Source organism: Lissotriton helveticus, chromosome 3_1 (genome assembly GCF_964261635.1).
Source record: "Lissotriton helveticus chromosome 3_1, aLisHel1.1, whole genome shotgun sequence".
Lineage (NCBI taxonomy): Eukaryota > Metazoa > Chordata > Amphibia > Caudata > Salamandridae > Lissotriton > Lissotriton helveticus.
The window spans coordinates 1810092538-1810112128 of record NC_136061.1 but is presented as its reverse complement, the minus strand read 5'-3'; the positions used below and the strand labels follow the sequence as shown (position 1 = coordinate 1810112128).

The 19591-nt window shown below is 49.1% G+C and overlaps 1 protein-coding gene across 3 annotated transcripts in view; it reads left to right on the top strand.

Annotated features, from left to right (window-relative positions):
* The window catches only part of KDM1A (lysine demethylase 1A), a 1206177-nt gene that overhangs the window by 22527 nt on the left and 1164059 nt on the right, over positions 1-19591 (top strand). For 2 of the 3 annotated variants that reach the window (XM_078682705.1, XM_078682704.1), the window contains exon 2: positions 18917-19082. In XM_078682705.1, coding sequence (XP_078538831.1) covers positions 18917-19082 — 166 coding nt within the window. Of the gene's footprint in view, positions 1-1788; positions 1810-18916; positions 19083-19591 lie in introns of those variants that run through there. The other variant, XM_078682706.1, reaches the window with a different exon arrangement.

Here is a 19591-nt window from a genome sequence, read left to right as displayed (position 1 = left end):
CATGGCAGCCAAGCTTGTGCTAATCTAGCAATGTCTGTAGTCAATCCACCAACCTCACTACAGTAACCACCCAGGAGACGGAGAGTGCCTCCCATTTATTTAGGTAACTTTTAACTTCGTTATAAAGCTTGGGCATATTTGCTGAGTACTATCAGGAAAGAGAAGGGGTCAGATCTATTCCTAGGTACCTGATCGATCTTTCCTGATACATCCTTCAAGGACAGACGCTTCCTCTGACAACACCTTCACCTCCTCTCTTGCCCAACTTAGTGGCATTATTTGTGTTTTTATTTTCCTATATTTGATAGAATTTTGGCCATATTTAACTAGTATGTCCACCAGCTCCTGAAGCTAAGTATCCATAAAGCTCAGCAACAACAGAATATCACCGAAAAAAAGATATTGTATTTCATGTTCCCAAAGTGTTTTTTTTTTTATAGCCCCCGCCAGCGATGACCATCACTTACAACAAAGACTGCAAGAGACAGCCCTGTCTAGTGCTCAGGGACATGTCTAGGGACTCCAACCCTGCTTCTTTTACGGTTATCCTGCCATGTGGGCTTGGTAGCTTGCCAGCACCATTTTAATACACTGCTCTCCCTATCCGAAATTTACAAATACTGCCTTTAGGAATTCCCAGTCCACCCAGTCAAAGACTTTTTTGGAGTCTAAAGTAGCCAACAAGGCCTGCAGTCCTTGGTGAGCCATTCTGTAGACGTTATCAAAAATCTTCAATCTCAAGGTGGCAGAGTATAACTCTCAATTGATTAATGGATTATTTCGTCTATAAGTCCTACTATTTCAAAAGTGCTCTAAATGTAAAGGTGGCCACCAAACTACCGTTAAGATCCATACAAACTCAGATGTTGAAAATTGCCTTTGAGCACACAAAATTAGGAGTCTGCAATAAATGATTCCAGTTCTACGTCCTTTGAATTTGATCTTTGATATTCCAGCCAACACATGTTTTGTTGTACTGGCGTGTTACCTGCGACCTCATCAAGGCGAAGAGTAAACAAAACATAACTTTCGTAAATAATTTCTCCCACACACTGATGTTGCCTTATCTAAAAATGCAACGTCCTAATTCACAACTTTATATAAATTAATAGTAAGAAGACAACCTGTATGGAAACACATTTTTCCAACAGGATCGACCCCAAAATCATCACATTGACAATTTTTTAAAATATTGTTTTGATTTTAGTTTTTTCAGCGCAAAATTGGCACTTATTTGTGATTACGGTGTGTGTGGCTTGTAGCACATTCCTATATTCATTTAGGCAAGTGTTCGGGTAATTTCCATTTATTTTCTCTTTTTTAACTTGGTAAGGGAGAGGCAATTCAAATGTGTCGCACTTGGGTTTTATTGAAACAAATAATTTTTTACGTAATAGTGGATTAATTAATAAGCTATGATCACTTGTGTTTTTTTTATACATGGTGTTGTGATAATGCTTGTTTGGTCCTCGTGTATCAGACCTGGGATAAGAGGTGTCTGTTGTAGTGCAAGAACCTTCATGTGTATCCTGCCATCAAGGTTAAGAAGTGTGATCGCTTTGTGTGCTGAACAATCTGTGTGATCTTTATCCTGCTTGTAAATCGCCATAATGATGACTTCTTCTATGGTCCGGGTGTTCCTACCCGTATCTCTGAAGGAGGGGCTAGTTTAGAAGCATACATCTTAAAAAATCTGGCTTTGAAGCCATCTGATCCTGATGCTTTGTTCACTTTTAGGCTCTTGATCGCTAGTTTGATCTCCTCTTCCTTGACTGGTGCCCCCAACTTATCCACCTGTTCCTGTGAGAGGTGAGAAAATGTTAGATTCGCTATATTTCCTGGAGAACAGTTTTGGATATACATTTTTTAAAAGATGTGCATTCTCTTTGTTATGGTATGTTTTTTGCCTTTCCTGGTCTTTAGAACCATGGTACTCGTTTTGTTCACTCTTGCTTTATAAAGAAGTAGCCAAGAGTCAGTGAGCCTTGTTCCTTTTTTAGGTCTCGCTGAGTCAGCGCGCATGCGCTGCTCGGAGAGACTTTAGTAGGTGAGTTTTTAAAGTGCTGCTGGCTGGAGACAAGCTTGCGTTCACGCGCGAATCGCCAGCCTTCAGCGCCATCTGTCTTTCCTCTTGCTTGCTCCCTGCCTCCGCCCCTCCCCCGTCTTCGCGCTTACAAGCGTTAGAGATTCTCCCAGTAGGTGCATCTCCGTCAGGCAATATCACGCCCACCTTACATTTCTCTTCCATCCCTTCCTCAACGTGCTTTCTCTATCCACAAACTCGATGTTTGTGTTCCTTTATTTTGAGATGCTTTTAGTATTACTGTTTTGTGACTTAAGGAACATTAAGGAAATGTTACTGTGAAACTGGACAACGTTCACAGTGTTTATTTCTGATCGCAGCGGCTGCTTCATGTCCGTTGCACCATTCAGGGAGTCCTTTCGTTGGCGCTTTCATGAGGACATGATGAGGAAGCTGGACACATTTGGCACATTCTCTTTAAAAGTACAGCATGTTGGCGACTGGTTAGTCGATTAGACCTATGTTGCGCTTTAGATCTCAAAGCGCTATGGTGGGTGCAGCAGTTATAACTCATGAAATATGGGGTGCAACTCACAAGGAGGGGGCAGGTTTCACTGCACATTGGTTGCAATCAAACTTTTAAGATGATGGGCTGTGTGTATCCATCATCAGCACTCTGTCTTCGCTAAGTGATCTTGTTTTGTTGTTGTGTCAATGCTTTGCTGTGCCCTTTTGACTTACAATGTGCTTTCTCTTTCTCCAATATCGATGTTTGTGTTCCTTTATTTTGAGATGCTTTTAGTATTACTGTCACACCCACAACCACACACCCACACAACCACACACACCAACAACCACACACACCAACAACCACACACACCAACAACCACACACACCAACAACCACACACACCAACAACCACACACAGCAACAACCACACACACCACCACACACACACACACACCACGCCGCCCGGCCACTCACTGCCTATCAGCCTCCTCTCAGCCAAGTAGCGCGATCAGTTTCACTTTCACGCGATCAGTTTCACTTTCACGGCGGCGTTCGCCATGAAAGTGTTCGCGTTTCTAGTTTTATTCAGCATTTGCTCTTGTTTCCTAGTGCTTGACCATCCAATCTGTACAATATTTAAGCAACCTGCACGTCTCCTGTCAACCATACCACTCCATGCATTTTCTCTGATCCACATAGATACCGGTGGTACAGACAAAGGTAACCAGGTTTCTTATCCTTCCTTCAAGCAATAACCAGAATACTAAACTGCCTTCATGCCTCACTTAGTTTTAAACAGCAAACAGTTATTCTAATCGGTTTGTTTCACAGAGGTTGTGTCTTAGGAGAAGGGCAGTGGCACTCGCATGGCACTATACACTAGTGTGTTCAAAAGAGTCTCTGCATGTATCCTTCAGAATAGTCTTTTTGATCCAGGCCCAGTCTTTCTAAACAGGCTCTTTTCCCCAATGCCTGGTCTTCATCTGGTAGGATCCCAAAAACAATAAATGTGGAAACTAGCAGACCCTTTGGTTGAAATTCGGTCTTCTTTTATAGCCCTCCGTTTATCTTGGATTAGAAGCCTAAGGTAATTTGTGTATTTAAATTGTCACTCCTTATAAAAACCAATATTCTCCCAATCGGGAGAATACTGATAATTGTCTAGAAGGTGGTTTATTAGGTGCGTTCTTCTTTGTAGTCCCAGGTGTTATTCCTAAAATACAATGTAGGGGGGGCGTGTCCAAGATGGCGACGGAGTAGGACGTGCTTCTAAGTCCCTCCGGCGCCAAGAGTGCACAGCATTGTCCAGCACCTTCCCGGGTCTTTTGACGAGCGAGCCTGTCCTGTCGCTACATCCCCAGAAGCATCTGGGAGCGTCTGGGGCCGTCTGCAGTCTCTCACGGACCTGATTGCGGGGAGATCGACCCCTGAAACTTGGAGGCCTACGGCGTGGCTGGGCCGCAGGAGCCGGGGGCTGGCGTGAGCCGCGCCCGGAGCTGTGGGGACCCGACTCGCTGCGGCATCAGCGGCCGCTGTCTGAAGCACTAACGGCGACTTCTGCGGAGAGGCGATCAGCGCCCCGCTTCCCGCGGCTGAACAGACGACTCCACCGCAGTGCAGGGTGTGCGGGCCGGGACCAAGAGAGGACGACAAGTCAGTGACTGGGCCGTGCTTGAGGCCGGGGATTGTGGCCCCGGGCCCGGGCTGATACACTTTGGTTCGGCCCCTTCTTGGAGGACTGCTGATTGAGCCGCTGCACGGCATCAGCGGTGCAGTGGTCGCTGCCTCAGCTGCCGGGGGCCTAGAGACCTACTGAACTTTCACGGGCCCTTGCGGGTGGTGGTGCTGAGACGCATCGGTCACGGACTGGAGCCTGGGCGAGGTGTGCCTATCTGACGCGGGGACCCTGGGATACTTGAGGCCTGCAGTGATTTCTTGCGGGGGGTGCCACCCGCCCTTGTGAGCCGAAGTTCTGCTGGGGGCTTGCCCCGATTCCGCGCATCCCATTTGAGGCCCGGAAGAGCGGAGCACAGACCCCCCCCACATCGGGCGGCTGCTGGGACTTATAGCGTTGCCTTGCACCATCACCGAGAAGTGCCCGGCCCGGTAAGCCCTGCCAACGGCACACCATTGCCGTGGACATCGCTCCGGTGGCTTTGTTTGACCCCCCAGGCCTGGAACACCGAGAACGGAGAGGCGGCCGGCCTTGCTGGCAAGAGGCCTGGTCGTGGCTGGGCAAGTGAAGAGCCGTGACAGGGGCAGCGACGGAGGCCGAGCTGGGCCTCCACGAAGTTGTACACGCATGCTTGGTGCCCCGCTGCAATAGCGTCTCTGCGGCACAGCAACACGGAGGTGACCCGGGGAGAGAAGGTGCACCGGGCAGGGCGCGAACATCGGCCCGAGTCAGCGTAGAGAAGGAGGCGGAGGCGGGGCCTAACTGAGCCCGGGGCTCCGGGCCTACAGAGCTCTTGCGGACCAGACGGCGTCGGTTCCGGGCTGCCGATTGCACAAAGACTGAGTGGGCTGTTAGGCTGACGTGCGGTGCCCTGGCCTACCGTGCCATATGCGATTAACAAACAAAGCGGTTCTGTTGGGTAGCAAGAAAATTTCTTTGGAAAAGGCTTAAAACAGCTCAAAAGACAAGCAACAAGCACACAATCTCTGATATACAAAGTTTTTATATATATTAAAAAACCCAACAAAGGACAATATCCAGAAATTAATTCATTTCCTTACATTCCTAGTAATTGCATAGACTTTGTGAAAAGGTGACAATGGTGATTAAAGTGACAAGTGTGATGTATACAGTGACACTTCTATACACAACAATTATTTACAATAAAACCTTAAGGGGAAATGACCAGGGGCGGTGTGGGGTTGGTTTGGAGAGGAAGGGGGAAAAAACGAGGTATTTTTTTTGTCGTTTAAGAGGCCAGTTTTTTCAAGTAGATATTCCAAGGAAAACAAAATGGTTATTGTCCAAGTTCCTGGAGTTTGTACTTGGCCAAAGAAAAAAGCGTCGACGTTTCGACCCTCGTTGCACCCCAGTTGGTGGTTGCGGCGGGTCTTTATCAAGACAGGGGAAGGGACGGGGACCGGTCAAATGGAGAACGTATTCCAGAAGGTAGCCCGATGGTCAACCTTCGATGCAGTATTTATCTGCAATTAAGCACAGCGACCAGGAAATGAGCGCCATGGGCTGAAAGTGAAGGGCAGAACGGAAGAGAAGGGCCACCCCTCTATGCTTCATGGAAGCCGACGATCTGTAAATAAGGGGGAAGTGTTTATGTTTGAGGCGGAGCTCATCCTTGCGTGCCAGGTGAGTCTCCTGGAGGCCCACCACATCCAGCTGGTGATCAATCACATACTTCCAAACTTTCTGGCGTTTTTGCGGGGAATTTAAACCCTTCACATTCCATGTTCCTATATTGAGTGGCATTACACAGTAGAGATCCTACCCCCGCTACTTGCACACAGTCAAAAAACCTCTCAGCCTCCCCCACCCGAAGCCGCCCAAGGTCAAGTTGTGCTGGCGCACCACAACAAGTATATCCATAGGAAGCACAGTCCGGGAGAACGCATATCAACCAACACCCCGCTGGTTCTCCTCTTCCGTCCCCCAGCCACACATCTCCCCAGGACCCCAGCCCCGATGGATCAGAAGGCAAAATTACATCAGTCCACCAGCCGGAAGCAGCACCCACGCACACATCTTGGTCACCGCCACTGCCCCCCCAGTCCCCAACTCCCCCATCCCCCCCCATGATACCACCCATACTCCCCCTCCCCTCCAAAACCCTGAAGCCCCACCAAACACCAACAAAACAAAGAGAAGCAGTGAAGAAACTCAAAAGAAAGTCTCATCAAGAAGAACAGAGGGTTTGACAATCCCAGAATGTGGACGTCTATAGGTACCCTCAGAGAGTGGGGGTCTGGGCAACAGTCAATGACCCTCCAGTGGTCCCGTCTGGGGTGTCTTCCCAAAAGTACATAAGGACCCACGGTACCTGAATTGGAGGTGTCCCTCCGACGCCACCTGTACGGCCTCCCAGGATACAGGCCGCTCCGGAGCTGTCCTGTGGCGGTGTTACCGTCACTGTAGCGACAGAGGCAACCGCTGCACCTCTCACCTGCAGGCTAACCGAGGGGTCCGGTCTCCTCGAGGCAGTCCCGTTGCCCACTCTGTGCCAAGACGGGGAGCGTCGTCTCCGCCTCGACGGGGAGCTCCCTCCACTCGGGGAGGGAGCAGCGTCATCCAGACCCAGGAGGTCCTTGGCAGCCTGCAGGGATCGGACCTGAACCAACCTATTTTGCCATCTGAAGATAAGACGAAAGGGATGTCCCCAAGAGTAGGCCACATTTTGTTCGCGCAGGAAGGCGATCACAGGCCGAAATTCGCGTCTCTTCTGAAGCGTCGAGGCTGCCAGGTCCTGGAACAGCTGGGGACGATGATCCCGAAATTGCAATGAGGGGACCCCTCGAGCTTTCCGGAGTATGCGTTCCTTCAGTTGGAAATCGTGGATGCAAACCAGGATGTCAGGGAGGGGAGCCCCACCTGCTCTCGACAGACCGACTCTATGAACTCTGTCCATACGGATTTCGCAAAGGTCCTCTTCTCCCAAGAGCTGCAGGAAAAGGGCTTCTACATAACCCCGCAGGTCTCCAGCTTCCCCGTCCCAGGGCACTGCTCGGATGCGGATGTTGTTCCGGCGAGACCTATTTTCCAAGTCCTCGGCGTGGGCCTGGAGGTCTAAATTCTGCTCCGTGAGACGGAGCACGTCCTGCTGGAGCTGGTGCACCTCGCCAGCCATACCTAGATCATGGTCTTCTAGCGTGGCCACTCGCTCTCCAATGCAGTCTACATCCCTCCTTACCTCGCGGAGGTCCGAAGAAAGTTGGAGGCGGAGCTCCGAAATGTCCTCCTTGATAGCAGAGAATAGTTCCAGCAGGAAGGCCTTAGTGGCGGGTGCCTCATCGTCTTTCAGTTTGGGTGAGGTGCTGGGACCCGGCGACGTTGTCTGCTGGGACCCTCTCGGTGGGGCGTCCTTACCCGGCTTCTCCTTATGGGGTTTGGTGGACATTGCTTCGTCGTCGTCCGACCCACCACACCAGAAGGAGCGTCAGACCCATGTCCTTGCCGTCAAAGGAGTTCTCCAGAAGCACCACGCGTGGGACCAAGGAATGAGCCTACCAGGACAAGTCCTCGGGGTCCCCCAATGAGACCACCCGTTCCGTCGGCTAGATCCTCAGGCGGCACAGGAAGTCGCTACCGCTAGGGTGTCTACCAGTCCGGATCACCAGAGTCTACTCCATGTCGTGCTCCAAGGGGCAGTCCAGGGCAGCTGCGCAGCAGCAAGCAGGCTTCTGAATGGGGTAGCAGGCCCCCCGAAAGTCTCTCTCCATACAACAAGGTAAGTTCACCCAACAGCAGCTTCCCCGCTGGGAGGGTTCCCCACCGCGCTCCTCAGGCTTTCCCTCAAACATGCTGCATATGGCACGGTATGATTTATAAAAAGGGGGTAACCCTGTGTCCCTCAGAACCTGGGTATAGGCGATTAACAAACAAAGCGGTTCTGTTGGGTAGCAAGAAAATTTCTTTGGAAAAGGCTTAAAACAGCTCAAAAGACAAGCAACAAGCACACAATCTCTGATATACAAAGTTTTTATATATATTAAAAAACCCAACAAAGGACAATATCCAGAAATTAATTCATTTCCTTACATTCCTAGTAATTGCATAGACTTTGTGAAAAGGTGACAATGGTGATTAAAGTGACAAGTGTGATGTATACAGTGACACTTCTATACACAACAATTATTTACAATAAAACCTTAAGGGGAAATGACCAGGGGCGGTGTGGGGTTGGTTTGGAGAGGAAGGGGGAAAAAACGAGGTATTTTTTTTGTCGTTTAAGAGGCCAGTTTTTTCAAGTAGATATTCCAAGGAAAACAAAATGGTTATTGTCCAAGTTCCTGGAGTTTGTACTTGGCCAAAGAAAAAAGCGTCGACGTTTCGACCCTCGTTGCACCCCAGTTGGTGGTTGCGGCGGGTCTTTATCAAGACAGGGGAAGGGACGGGGACCGGTCAAATGGAGAACGTATTCCAGAAGGTAGCCCGATGGTCAACCTTCGATGCAGTATTTATCTGCAATTAAGCACAGCGACCAGGAAATGAGCGCCAAACCGAGCTGTCCGGGAGAAATGCTCGAGCACTCTTACCCAGTCCAAAGATCAGGGCTTGATCCATCACCGTTTTTTAGCTCACTGCACCATCCCAGCTCAGAACTTGGCTATATCCAAATTAGTCTGTTCCTGTCCCAGTGCATGATGGGAACAGGGCAAACCAAACTACCAAGCCAATTCTTGTACTGGGAAGGAAACAAGCTTCCGGGGACCGGTTTCTGCCATTCTGAATCGTTTTTGGCCACTATAGGTGTGGCAGGGTATACTCAGACATGAGTCCCTTTCTCACTGCTCCATCAGGATTCAAGCAAGCCGGGCCGAAGAGGCTGAAATGCCAGAAACCGGTCCCCGGTAGCTTGTCTCCTTTCTGGTGAAGAATTGGCTTGGTAGTTTGGTCTGCCCTGTTCCCATGATGCACTGGGCCAGGGACAGACTAATTTGCATATAGCCAGGTTCTGAGCTGGGATGGGGCAGTGAGATAAATAACGGTGATGGATCAAGCCCTGATCTTTGGACTGGGTAAGAGTGGTCTGCTTAATTCAGACACTCTGTTCATCACCACCCCCTTTTCTGAATCGTTTTTGGCCACTATAGGTGTGGCAGGGTATACTCAGACATGAGTCCCTTTCTCACTGCTCCATCAGGATTCAAGCAAGCCGGGCCGAAGAGGCTGAAATGCCAGAAACCGGTCCCCGGTAGCTTGTCTCCTTTCTGGTGAAGAATTGGCTTGGTAGTTTGGTCTGCCCTGTTCCCATGATGCACTGGGCCAGGGACAGACTAATTTGCATATAGCCAGGTTCTGAGCTGGGATGGGGCAGTGAGATAAATAACGGTGATGGATCAAGCCCTGATCTTTGGACTGGGTAAGAGTGGTCTGCTTAATTCAGACACTTTGTTCATCACCACCCCCTTTTCTGAATCGTTTTTGGCCACTATAGGTGTGGCAGGGTATACTCAGACATGAGTCCCTTTCTCACTGCTCCATCAGGATTCAAGCAAGCCGGGCCGAAGAGGCTGAAATGCCAGAAACCGGTCCCCGGTAGCTTGTCTCCTTTCTGGTGAAGAATTGGCTTGGTAGTTTGGTCTGCCCTGTTCCCATGATGCACTGGGCCAGGGACAGACTAATTTACATATAGCCAGGTTCTGAGCTGGGATGGGGCAGTGAGATAAATAACGGTGATGGATCAAGCCCTGATCTTTGGACTGGGTAAGAGTGGTCTGCTTAATTCAGACACTCTGTTCATCACCACCCCCTTTTCTGAATCGTTTTTGGCCACTATAGGTGTGGCAGGGTATACTCAGACATGAGTCCCTTTCTCACTGCTCCATCAGGATTCAAGCAAGCCGGGCCGAAGAGGCTGAAATGCCAGAAACCGGTCCCCGGTAGCTTGTCTCCTTTCTGGTGAAGAATTGGCTTGGTAGTTTGGTCTGCCCTGTTCCCATGATGCACTGGGCCAGGGACAGACTAATTTGCATATAGCCAGGTTCTGAGCTGGGATGGGGCAGTGAGATAAATAACGGTGATGGATCAAGCCCTGATCTTTGGACTGGGTAAGAGTGGTCTGCTTAATTCAGACACTCTGTTCATCACCACCCCCTTTTCTGAATCACTATAACAGGGCGGAGTTTACCCTGCTGAAGCTTTGGCACCTCTCCTACTCCCAGGGGAACAAAGTGGGGAGACACCTGGCTCGCCAGCTCCGGGATAAGCGGGAGAGGGATTACATAGGGGGTATCCGAGATGCGGCGGGGACTCTGCAACATCGGGACGAGGTCAAAGCTGATCTCTTCGGACGCTTCTACGCTGCGCTCTATGCAGAGGAGGCCTCTGACCCTGAGGACCAAAGGAACTACCTAGGCGGTCTTCCTTTGCCCCAGGTCTCCGAGGAGTGGAATGGGTTACTCACTGCCCCGTTTACCAGAGCTGAAGTACTGGATGCTATTAAAGCCCTGAAGCCCCATAAGGCGCCTGGGCCAGATGGCTATACTGCTCTTTTCTACCAGACCTTCGCAACAGAGGTGAGTGATTTTCTGGTCTCCCTTTTTAATGGCATGGCAGAGGCCGGGGAAACGTCGGGCTCAATGGCCGAAGCCGTGATCTCGATTATCCCCAAATTGGGGAAGGACTCGTCCAAATGCTCCTCATACCGACAGATAGCCCTCCTCAATATTGATGCCAAGTTGTACTCCTCCTCAATATTGATGCCAAGTTGTACTCCTCCATCATTGCGGGCAGACTCCAGGACCTGATGCCGGCGCTCATTCATCCGGATCAATCTGGATTCATTAAGGGGCGCCAGACCCATGACAATACGAGGAGTATCATCCATTTGATAGAGAAGGCTGACAGATTCAGAATCCCGGCGGTCCTGGTGGGCCTTGATGCAGAAAATGCCTTCGACCGGGTGGACTGGGTTTCCTATTCCACACCCTGGCCGCCTTTGGCTTCTCGGCTAAGTTCATCTCGATGGTGGGAGCGAACTACAGCAGCCCCCGATCTAGAGTGGCGGTGAACGGCCACCTGTCAGTGTTTTTTTCGCACTCTCGAGGCACCAGACAGGGCTGCCCCCTCTCCCCCCTGCTCTTCGCCCTGAGTATTGAGCCATTCGCAATGGCTGTGCGGGAGCACGAAGGGATACGGGGTCTCCCCTTTACGGGAGAGCAGCACAAGATTACCCTATTTGCTGATGACGTTCTCCTATCCGTTAGGGACCCAGCTCAGTCTCTCCCGCACGTCCAGCAGGTTCTGTCGCGCTTCGAAGAAGTGGCCGGCTTCAAGGTAAACTACGATAAATCTTACGTTCTCAACCTTACGCTCTCTTTAGCAGAGGTGGACCACTTGCGGCCGCTCACGCCGCTGCCGTGGGCCTCCAACTCCATCTTGCACTTGGGGATCCGGCTGACTCCCTCGATAGGAAAATTGTATTCCGCAAACTTCCCCCCGTTGCTGGAACAGACTCGGACAGACCTGGAGCGCTGGAAGCCGAATTACATATCGTGGCTGGGTAGAATTCACGCGCTTAAAATGGTTATTCTCCCCAAATTCTTATCTCTTCCAGGCACTCCCTATACCACTGGAGATTGATTTCTTCCGGCGCCTCAAAACCCAGATGCTTCGGTTCGTCTGGCAGGGGGGACGGGCGCGGTTTTCCTTTGCTACTCTCCGTCGGCCGCGGAGGGAGGGGGGGTGGGCCTCCCCGACATGCAGTTATACTACAAAGCCGCGCAGTTATGAGTCTTGGTGGAGTGGTCCCAACAATTCTCGGAGAAACATTGGTTACACATGGACAGAAGTGTAGCGGGGAGATCGATCTGGGATTTGGCGTGGAAACCCAAGGGAGATAGGCCCAAGAACGCATACATTAGTACTCCCACCGGAACTACCCTGAAGGTCTGGGACACAGTGTCTGGTGATGAACGCTGGACTACATTCCCATCTCCTTTTACGCCAATACACTTTAACCCGGCTTTTCCGCCGGCGCTGCGGGAGGGCCCCTTTGACGTCTTGAGGGAGGGGGGATGTCGTGCTCTCACGCACCTGTTTCATGGCTATACTCCGCTTACCTTTGCCAACTGTATGCGGGACTACGGAGTCCCAATGTCCGAGCGCTTCAGTCACGTCCTGCTGCTCCATTGGGCCACGTCACCTGAGGTCAGCGACGCGGCCACGAGACCCCCCCCCCCCCCTCCCCTTTTGAGGCCTTCATTTTGCGGACCACCTCCATGAAGGGCGTTATCTCCTTCCTCTATAACCTTCTGCTTACCTCCGCCGTGGCACCTCGTCCCCGTTATATGGGTACTTGGGAAGAACTCCTCGGGCGAGATATTTCGGACGGGGAGAGGTCGCGCCTGTGGCGGGACATCACCGTGCATAATCACTCGGTGGAACTCAAAGAGGCCCATCTTCAGACCCTCATGGACTGGTACCTGCACCCTGCCAAGCTTCATCGCATCTTCCCGTCCTCCTCTGACAGATGCTGGAGGGGCTGTGGTTTGCTTGGGGATTTCCGCCACATCTGGTGGGACTGCCCGATCATCCGCCCATACTGGGAAGAGATCCTATCCCACATCAAAGAGATTTTTGGGTACCCTGTCGCTGACTCAACGGCCCATGTACTGCTGGGTCTCCGTGACCCTGGGCTCGAACACCAGACCCGAGCGGACAAGAAGATCTGGTGGCTGTGTATCGGAGCTGCCAAACTCACTCTAGCTGCAGCCTGGAAGAAACCGGAGGCTCCATCGATCTCCCTGTGGCATGCGAGGTTGTGGAAACTGCTGAGCATGGAACGAGTAGCGGACATCTTCCTAGGCAACTTCAAAAACTTTGTTTCGCTGGGGGCCCTTGGTCCGCTTCCTTTCCAGGGGTCTACCGTCCGCAGTTTGTCCATCCACGGTGCGGGCTCCATCTGTTTCAGGTTTGAATGTTGTCGGAATGAATTGCTGACTGAACGTTGTCACCACCACTGGGGGGGGGAGGGGGAAAGGGGGGAGGTTTGTTTTTGTTGGTTTGAATTCTTGCGACGCCCTGAACGATAATTGAGGCATGAAAGGGTTCTATACAACAGGTGATGTGTCTCTGTAACACTATTTCTACCTTACTGAGCTTTCCACCTTACCGGGACTCTTGCACCTGGGTTCGCTTATGCCACTGCATGGACTGACTTACTGCCTAATGGGACTACCCTTCCGAGCTGGATTGTGGTCGTTCTCTAGCCTTTAATATCCTTGCTTCTGCCTCTATGATTGCCCCCTGCGTGGGAAGTTATGCGGGATTGTCGCTCCTTTTCTTCTGTCCTCTTTAATAAAACAAAATAAAGCTTTTAAAAAAACAAAAAACAAATACAATGTAGTCACTGGGTCCTTGTATCTTTCTCTTGATTGGTAGCCCATTAGACATGCCCCCTGCACTCTCGCTCTGCTTGAGGGACTCCTCTTCATTGGGAAACTCCATGCCTATGTTGGCAGTGTGCATCTTTGAGTGCAGTGTGTCTCACACAGGAACTGGATTTGCTAGGAGGAGACACCGGCCCTTTCTTTACAGTGTGAAGTCTGAAACATATATGTCTCTTCCATATCATAACTGCTCTGGGGGAAGCCCACATCCTGTCAATCAAACATGCTTGCCTATTTTTATTGTACCCGTAAATCAGAGACCTAGTTGCCCTATGGTGGATCTTTTGTGGGTTTATAGTATGGCAAAGCCTTGGGCACGACTGTGATAAATCCTTGCTCATTGCTTTTTCATCCTCAGCAATCGACTCCAAGCTCTACATCTTCCTCTGCGACAACCTCTTGGAAAGTATGAGCAACATCGGACTCGTGCAACTGGTCACCCACCCCACACACGGTGCAAGAGACCTTGAACCCCATCTTCACGGCCAGCGACAGAATTAAATACAGCCACACCAGCACCTGGAACGACCACATCATCGCCTACTTCGCCTTCGCAGCTCACCACGACCTACACCCACCACACATGCCTGCGACAATTGGAGCAGATTCATGAGACCCAAAGGACTACCGCCCTCAACGCTGCCAGACCCTTCACCACTAGCAACCTGGAGTTAGCCTTCCAAAACTTCTCCGACTGGATCTCCAGCTGCACCGACAACACCTCACACGTGTTAAACCACAAGCACCAGAAACCCTCCAAGCACGTCAGTTGGTTCACCCCAGAGCTCTGCACCCTCAAACATGAGTGTAAGAGACTGGAGAGACATTGGTGATTTATCAAAAACACCCTCAGACCTCACCACATTCAAATCGGCCCTCATCAACAACCACCACCGCCTCAGGGAAGCTAAAATGGACACCCTAGCTACCTGCATCGAAGCCAGCACTGATCACACGAAAGAGCTCTTCAGTATTGTCAGATCAGAGGTTCTCCTGTCCGTCGGCCACCGATATCACAATTTTTCATTCCAAAACTTTCTGCGACTCCCTGGCGGACTACTTCCACAGTAAGCTAGCAGACATTGTCACAACTTCGACCAGCAGACCACCAACCTCACCCACCTCCTGACTCGCACCAGCAACACCTACATCCACCTCACTGAATGGACACCGCTCACCACTGCGATCATGGCCTCCATCTATTCCGAAGACCAATGCCCCACCACGCCTTTAAGCTGAGACAGAAGGAAATCAGCAGCACTCTCACTGACCTCCTCAGGTCATCATCACCACAGCCACCTTCCCTGATGCCTGGAGACATGCAGAAGTGAAATCCCTCTTGAAGAAACCCTCTGCTGACCCAGTAATGCTCAAGAATTACCGCCCAACCTTGCTTTTCCCCTTCCCGGCCAAAGTCCTGGAGAAAGCTATCAACTGTCAACTCTCAGACCACCTGGAAGAACACAACCTCCTTGACGCCACACAGTCTGGCTTCTGTTCCAACCACCGTGCCAAGACCGCCATAATAGCCCCAACTGACGATCTCCGATCCATCCTTGACAGTGGTTAGACTGCAGCCCTGATCCTCCTAGACTTCTTAGCCGACTTCTTAGCCGCCTTCTGCACAGTTTGTCACCACACCCTCCCTTTGTACCAGACTTTCCCAAATCGGCATCAGAGGAAACACCCTCAAGTGGATCACCTCCTTCCTCACAGGACGCACACAGAAAATCCGCCTCCCGCCCTTCACCTCCGACCCCAAGAGCATGATCTGCAAAGTCCTCATCTCTTACCCTGACTGCAACCAACTAATCTTATCTTCCACTGAAGACACCGCCACAATCCGAGTTAAGTTCCAGAATGCTATGACCTTTCTCGACTGGATGAGATCCAACTGCCTGAAGCTGGAAATGGACAAGACTGAAATGCTCATCTTTAGAAAGAACACTTCCACATGGGATGATACATGGTGGCCCACTCCGCTCAGACCCTCGCCTACCCCTACCTACCACGCCTGAAACCTCAGAATCATCCTGACAGCGTCCTCTCCATGAAGCGCTAGGTCAATGCAGTAGCCTTCTCCTTCTACCACACCCTCTGCATGCTTCGGAAGATTTTATGATGGATCCCCGTCAACACCAGGAAAACAGTGACTCAAGCCCTTGTTACCAGTCGACTGGCCTATGGAAATGCTCTATATGCCAGAACAACCTCCCATCTCCCCAAATGACTGCAAACTATAGAGCACCACCGCCAGACTCCTCCTCGACCTTTACAAACGGACCAGCATCTCTCCCCATCTCAGAAACCTCCACTGGCTCCCCATCCAGAAGAGATGCAAGTTCATGCTGCTGACCCACGCCTCCAAGGCTCTCCACAATGCTGGACTCTTCTACAGGAACAGCCGCCTAACTTTCCACCAGCCTACCAGACAACTCAGATCCACCTCTTTTGCTCTCGCACGCGTCCCTGCATCCGGCAGAACCGCAACTGATGTCTTTTCTTCTCTTCCTCACCAAGTCCTAAAACGACCTTCTACCCCACCTCCAAGCCTCCCCCTTACTCTCCGATTTCAGGAAGGGACTCAAGACCTGGCCCTTCAACTAAGGCTCACTTCTCTTTGGCGCCTGGATACCCCCCAGGGTGATAAGCCAGACTATATAAATACTGATTGATTGATTGATTGAAATATATGCGAGTTCCTTCTGACGCTTCTTAGCAACTAAAACCAGAATAGGTGCAGTTTGTAGTGCTATGAAGATCTGTTAATCCCACGGCACTTACTTCTCCCAGGTTACATTGTTTTTTTGCCTCAAGTCTGCTGCATGATTTGCACAACACATTAACCTAACCACTTGTTCTGGCTGGTGCTGGAGTTTCACCAGCTTTTTTCCTCATCTTACAGGAAGCACATATTCTGATGCAGATATCTGCAGTATTTGCAAGTGTTGTTTCTGAGATGCAGAAGCCGTAGTCATTTAGTAAAGGCATGTTTGAAACTGAATACCAGTGTCTGAGTGCTAAGTGATGTGCTTTTAAGGTCTGTAAATAGTGTGTGTTTGGTGTATCGGGAGAAAGGAATTCACATTAGTTAAGTGCTGTTTTTTTGGTTAACTGGAAGATCCATCCTCTCCCTGCCCTTCCCAAATGCCCATGAATTCCAGGTGAGGGCAGGTTTTTTTTTCTCAAGACCACACAAAGCAAGCAAACACTGCCAGAAACCTTTCCAATTCTGTTAGAACCGTCATTAGTTGTAGGTTGGTTCTGTCTCCGTTATGACCATGTTGGTAAATTTTAGGGCAAAATCTCCCTGTATTTTCAAGAGTTGTAATTGACTTGATTACTTAATTTAAGTAGGACAGAAATACTCAAATGGCCTAAATCTCCTTCAATGCCAACCTCCATTATTCTCCTCCACCTTCCATTGCAACTATTTTGCTTTTATTGATCAATTTTGAAACTGACACAGCAGTCATCAGATAGTCAAGGCGTCCATTAAGGACGTCCGGGGCTTGTACAGTAAGATACAGCAAACAAACAATAATGCTTCCACCAAAGTTATTCATATAAGGTAGTTAAAGCATATATCAGCAATTGGAAATACAGCCTGTGCTTAATGCCCAATCCTTTCTAGTAACCCCTAGAATGGTTTTGCAAAAATATATTCGATGGTCAAGTCAGTGTGTCTAGGCTGGAATTCTCCCGGGGAACGTGTGTTCGATAAGTTGAGTCCCTGCAGCCACCATATACTGCTAGCAATAGGTAAAGCATAGGAGATGGGTCCAGCAATTATTTAAAGCGTAAGAGATGGGTGATGAAGAACAGGAACCTTAAATCCTCAACCATTCTGTTTCGTTCCTCTCACTGAGATGGCTTCCCTGCTGTGTCTCCACCATCTCTTGTGTTTTGTAGCAGCTATAGAGACAGCAATTGTTCGCTAAGGATGTTACTGCATTAAACATTAAGTGTGCATGAAAAAATAGTTTCTACACTCAAAGTTGGTTCATCCATATTCATCCTTCTAAGCCCTGCTCCGTTGAGGTGAACCGCACACTGTGGGTTAAGGTAACTGAATCAGTTGATGTTAGACACAAGTATTTGTCAATTTGAGGGCTCCTTTTGTAAGTAATGCTACTGTAGGCTACTTTCATGACTCTTAACTTTTAAGGTGAAGTTCGAGCAATGAATTGCACAGAGATATTCAGAGACTAGGATAAAATTCAAAGAAGTCTGATGTCCGTTTATGTCCAAGTGTTGCCTTTTTTGTTTCACAACCTATTTATTAGATTTTTTTGCCACAATATGGGCTCAGTGGACCAAATGAAGATACAGGTAGACATTCATACATTAACATAGCTTCGTGTCCAAATCTTGAACCACATATATTGGCAAGGAAGAAAAGAAAAATACAATAAACAACATAATGCTCTATAACCTGTCTATTCCGTCCTCTCCTCCCACCAGCTACCTCTCTTGTGCCTGATCTCTGAATTACAAAGTATTGTGTGTATCCCGACCATACGTCAAGATGCATGTCTATCGTAGGGTGAGGATTAAGTGCCAAGCCCCGATAATCCGCTCACCTGACAGATTTTGGAATGTTTCTGTTGGCATCCTCTAGATCGAAGATCCATGCCCTTCTTACATACAGATGCCCAGTAGGGGTGGGTTCTTAGCTTTCCAATGTCTGGCACTGTCTCGTTTAGCCAGTGTAAGACCCTAAAATACCAGGTGGCGTTTATATCGATTACCCCCGTTCCCATTAGTGCTGGGAAATAGGAGTAGTTTCGGAGACCCGAGAAGATCCCATGCCATCACCCCAGCCAGGCATGTCACTACCCCCTTCAGAACATATTGAGGCACTACAAGTCCAGACTGTGAGTAAAAAATAAAAAGTGCCCTCTGCATTTCCACATCAAGTATTCTCTTTTTTTTCTTCCAAATCAGTTTTATTGTAATTTGCATGAAAAATATTTAGACAAAAACATCAAACGACAAAAAGAAACAACAATATTATTAAACAAGGAGGAAGAGAGTAGAGATAGAAAAGAGAGGAAGGACCAAGAGATCGAGAAAAGAGTGAGTGGTGTTCTCTTTTAAAATGTATTTGAAACGTCATAATTGTAATGAGGAGTATTTGGGTTAAGATAATTAAACAAAGTGGAATATAATTAGGATATATTGCAGTACTTCATATTTTTATAACTTGTAAAATAATTTGTATGTTAAGACATAAACACATTTCAAATATCATCAGTATTACCAAAGTTACATGAATGTATGTAAATGTGAGTATGGTTCTTGCAGGTGGAGTACAGAGAAATGGACGAGAGTCTTGCAAACCTTTCAGAGGACGAGTATTATTCAGAAGAAGAGAGGAATGCTAAGGCTGAACGAGAGAAGAAAGTACCAGCACCTCAACCACAAGCCCTACCTGAGGAAGAAAATGATAGTGAGCCTGAAGAGCCATCTGGTGAGTTTATTTAGAGCTGACCTTTGTGTATGCAAACCTGTATCTCTTTAGGCGTTCATGCTTCTTTAATCAGAGTCCTGATTTTATATTCTTGGGACTACTATGTTCTGTATTGGAAGTAGTGGCATTCAAGTTCTTTGACACTGCCCGGTTACTTTTCTGCTAACCGTGCAAGGCGAAATATTCTGTTTTAGTGGTACACAACATGGGCCTGGTTTCGGGTCTCTCCCCTTTCCGACTATGTAAAACTTAAGCCTAAATGACTTCAGTAAAATAATGGGCTGTCCAGTTTCAGCATTTATCTGGACTTGAAAATTAATCTGGACAAGGCAGGGCATTAATACCTCCAAGGGGACGAGCTCCATCTTTTTGTACCCATGTCGTATTTATTGAAATACATTTTGGTATCGCCCCTTTTACTTCATTTGGCCAACATCGGTCAATGCAGACATGAGCATCCAATATTACAGCTTTATTTGCAAAACATAACTTTGCATCCCCCTTTATCC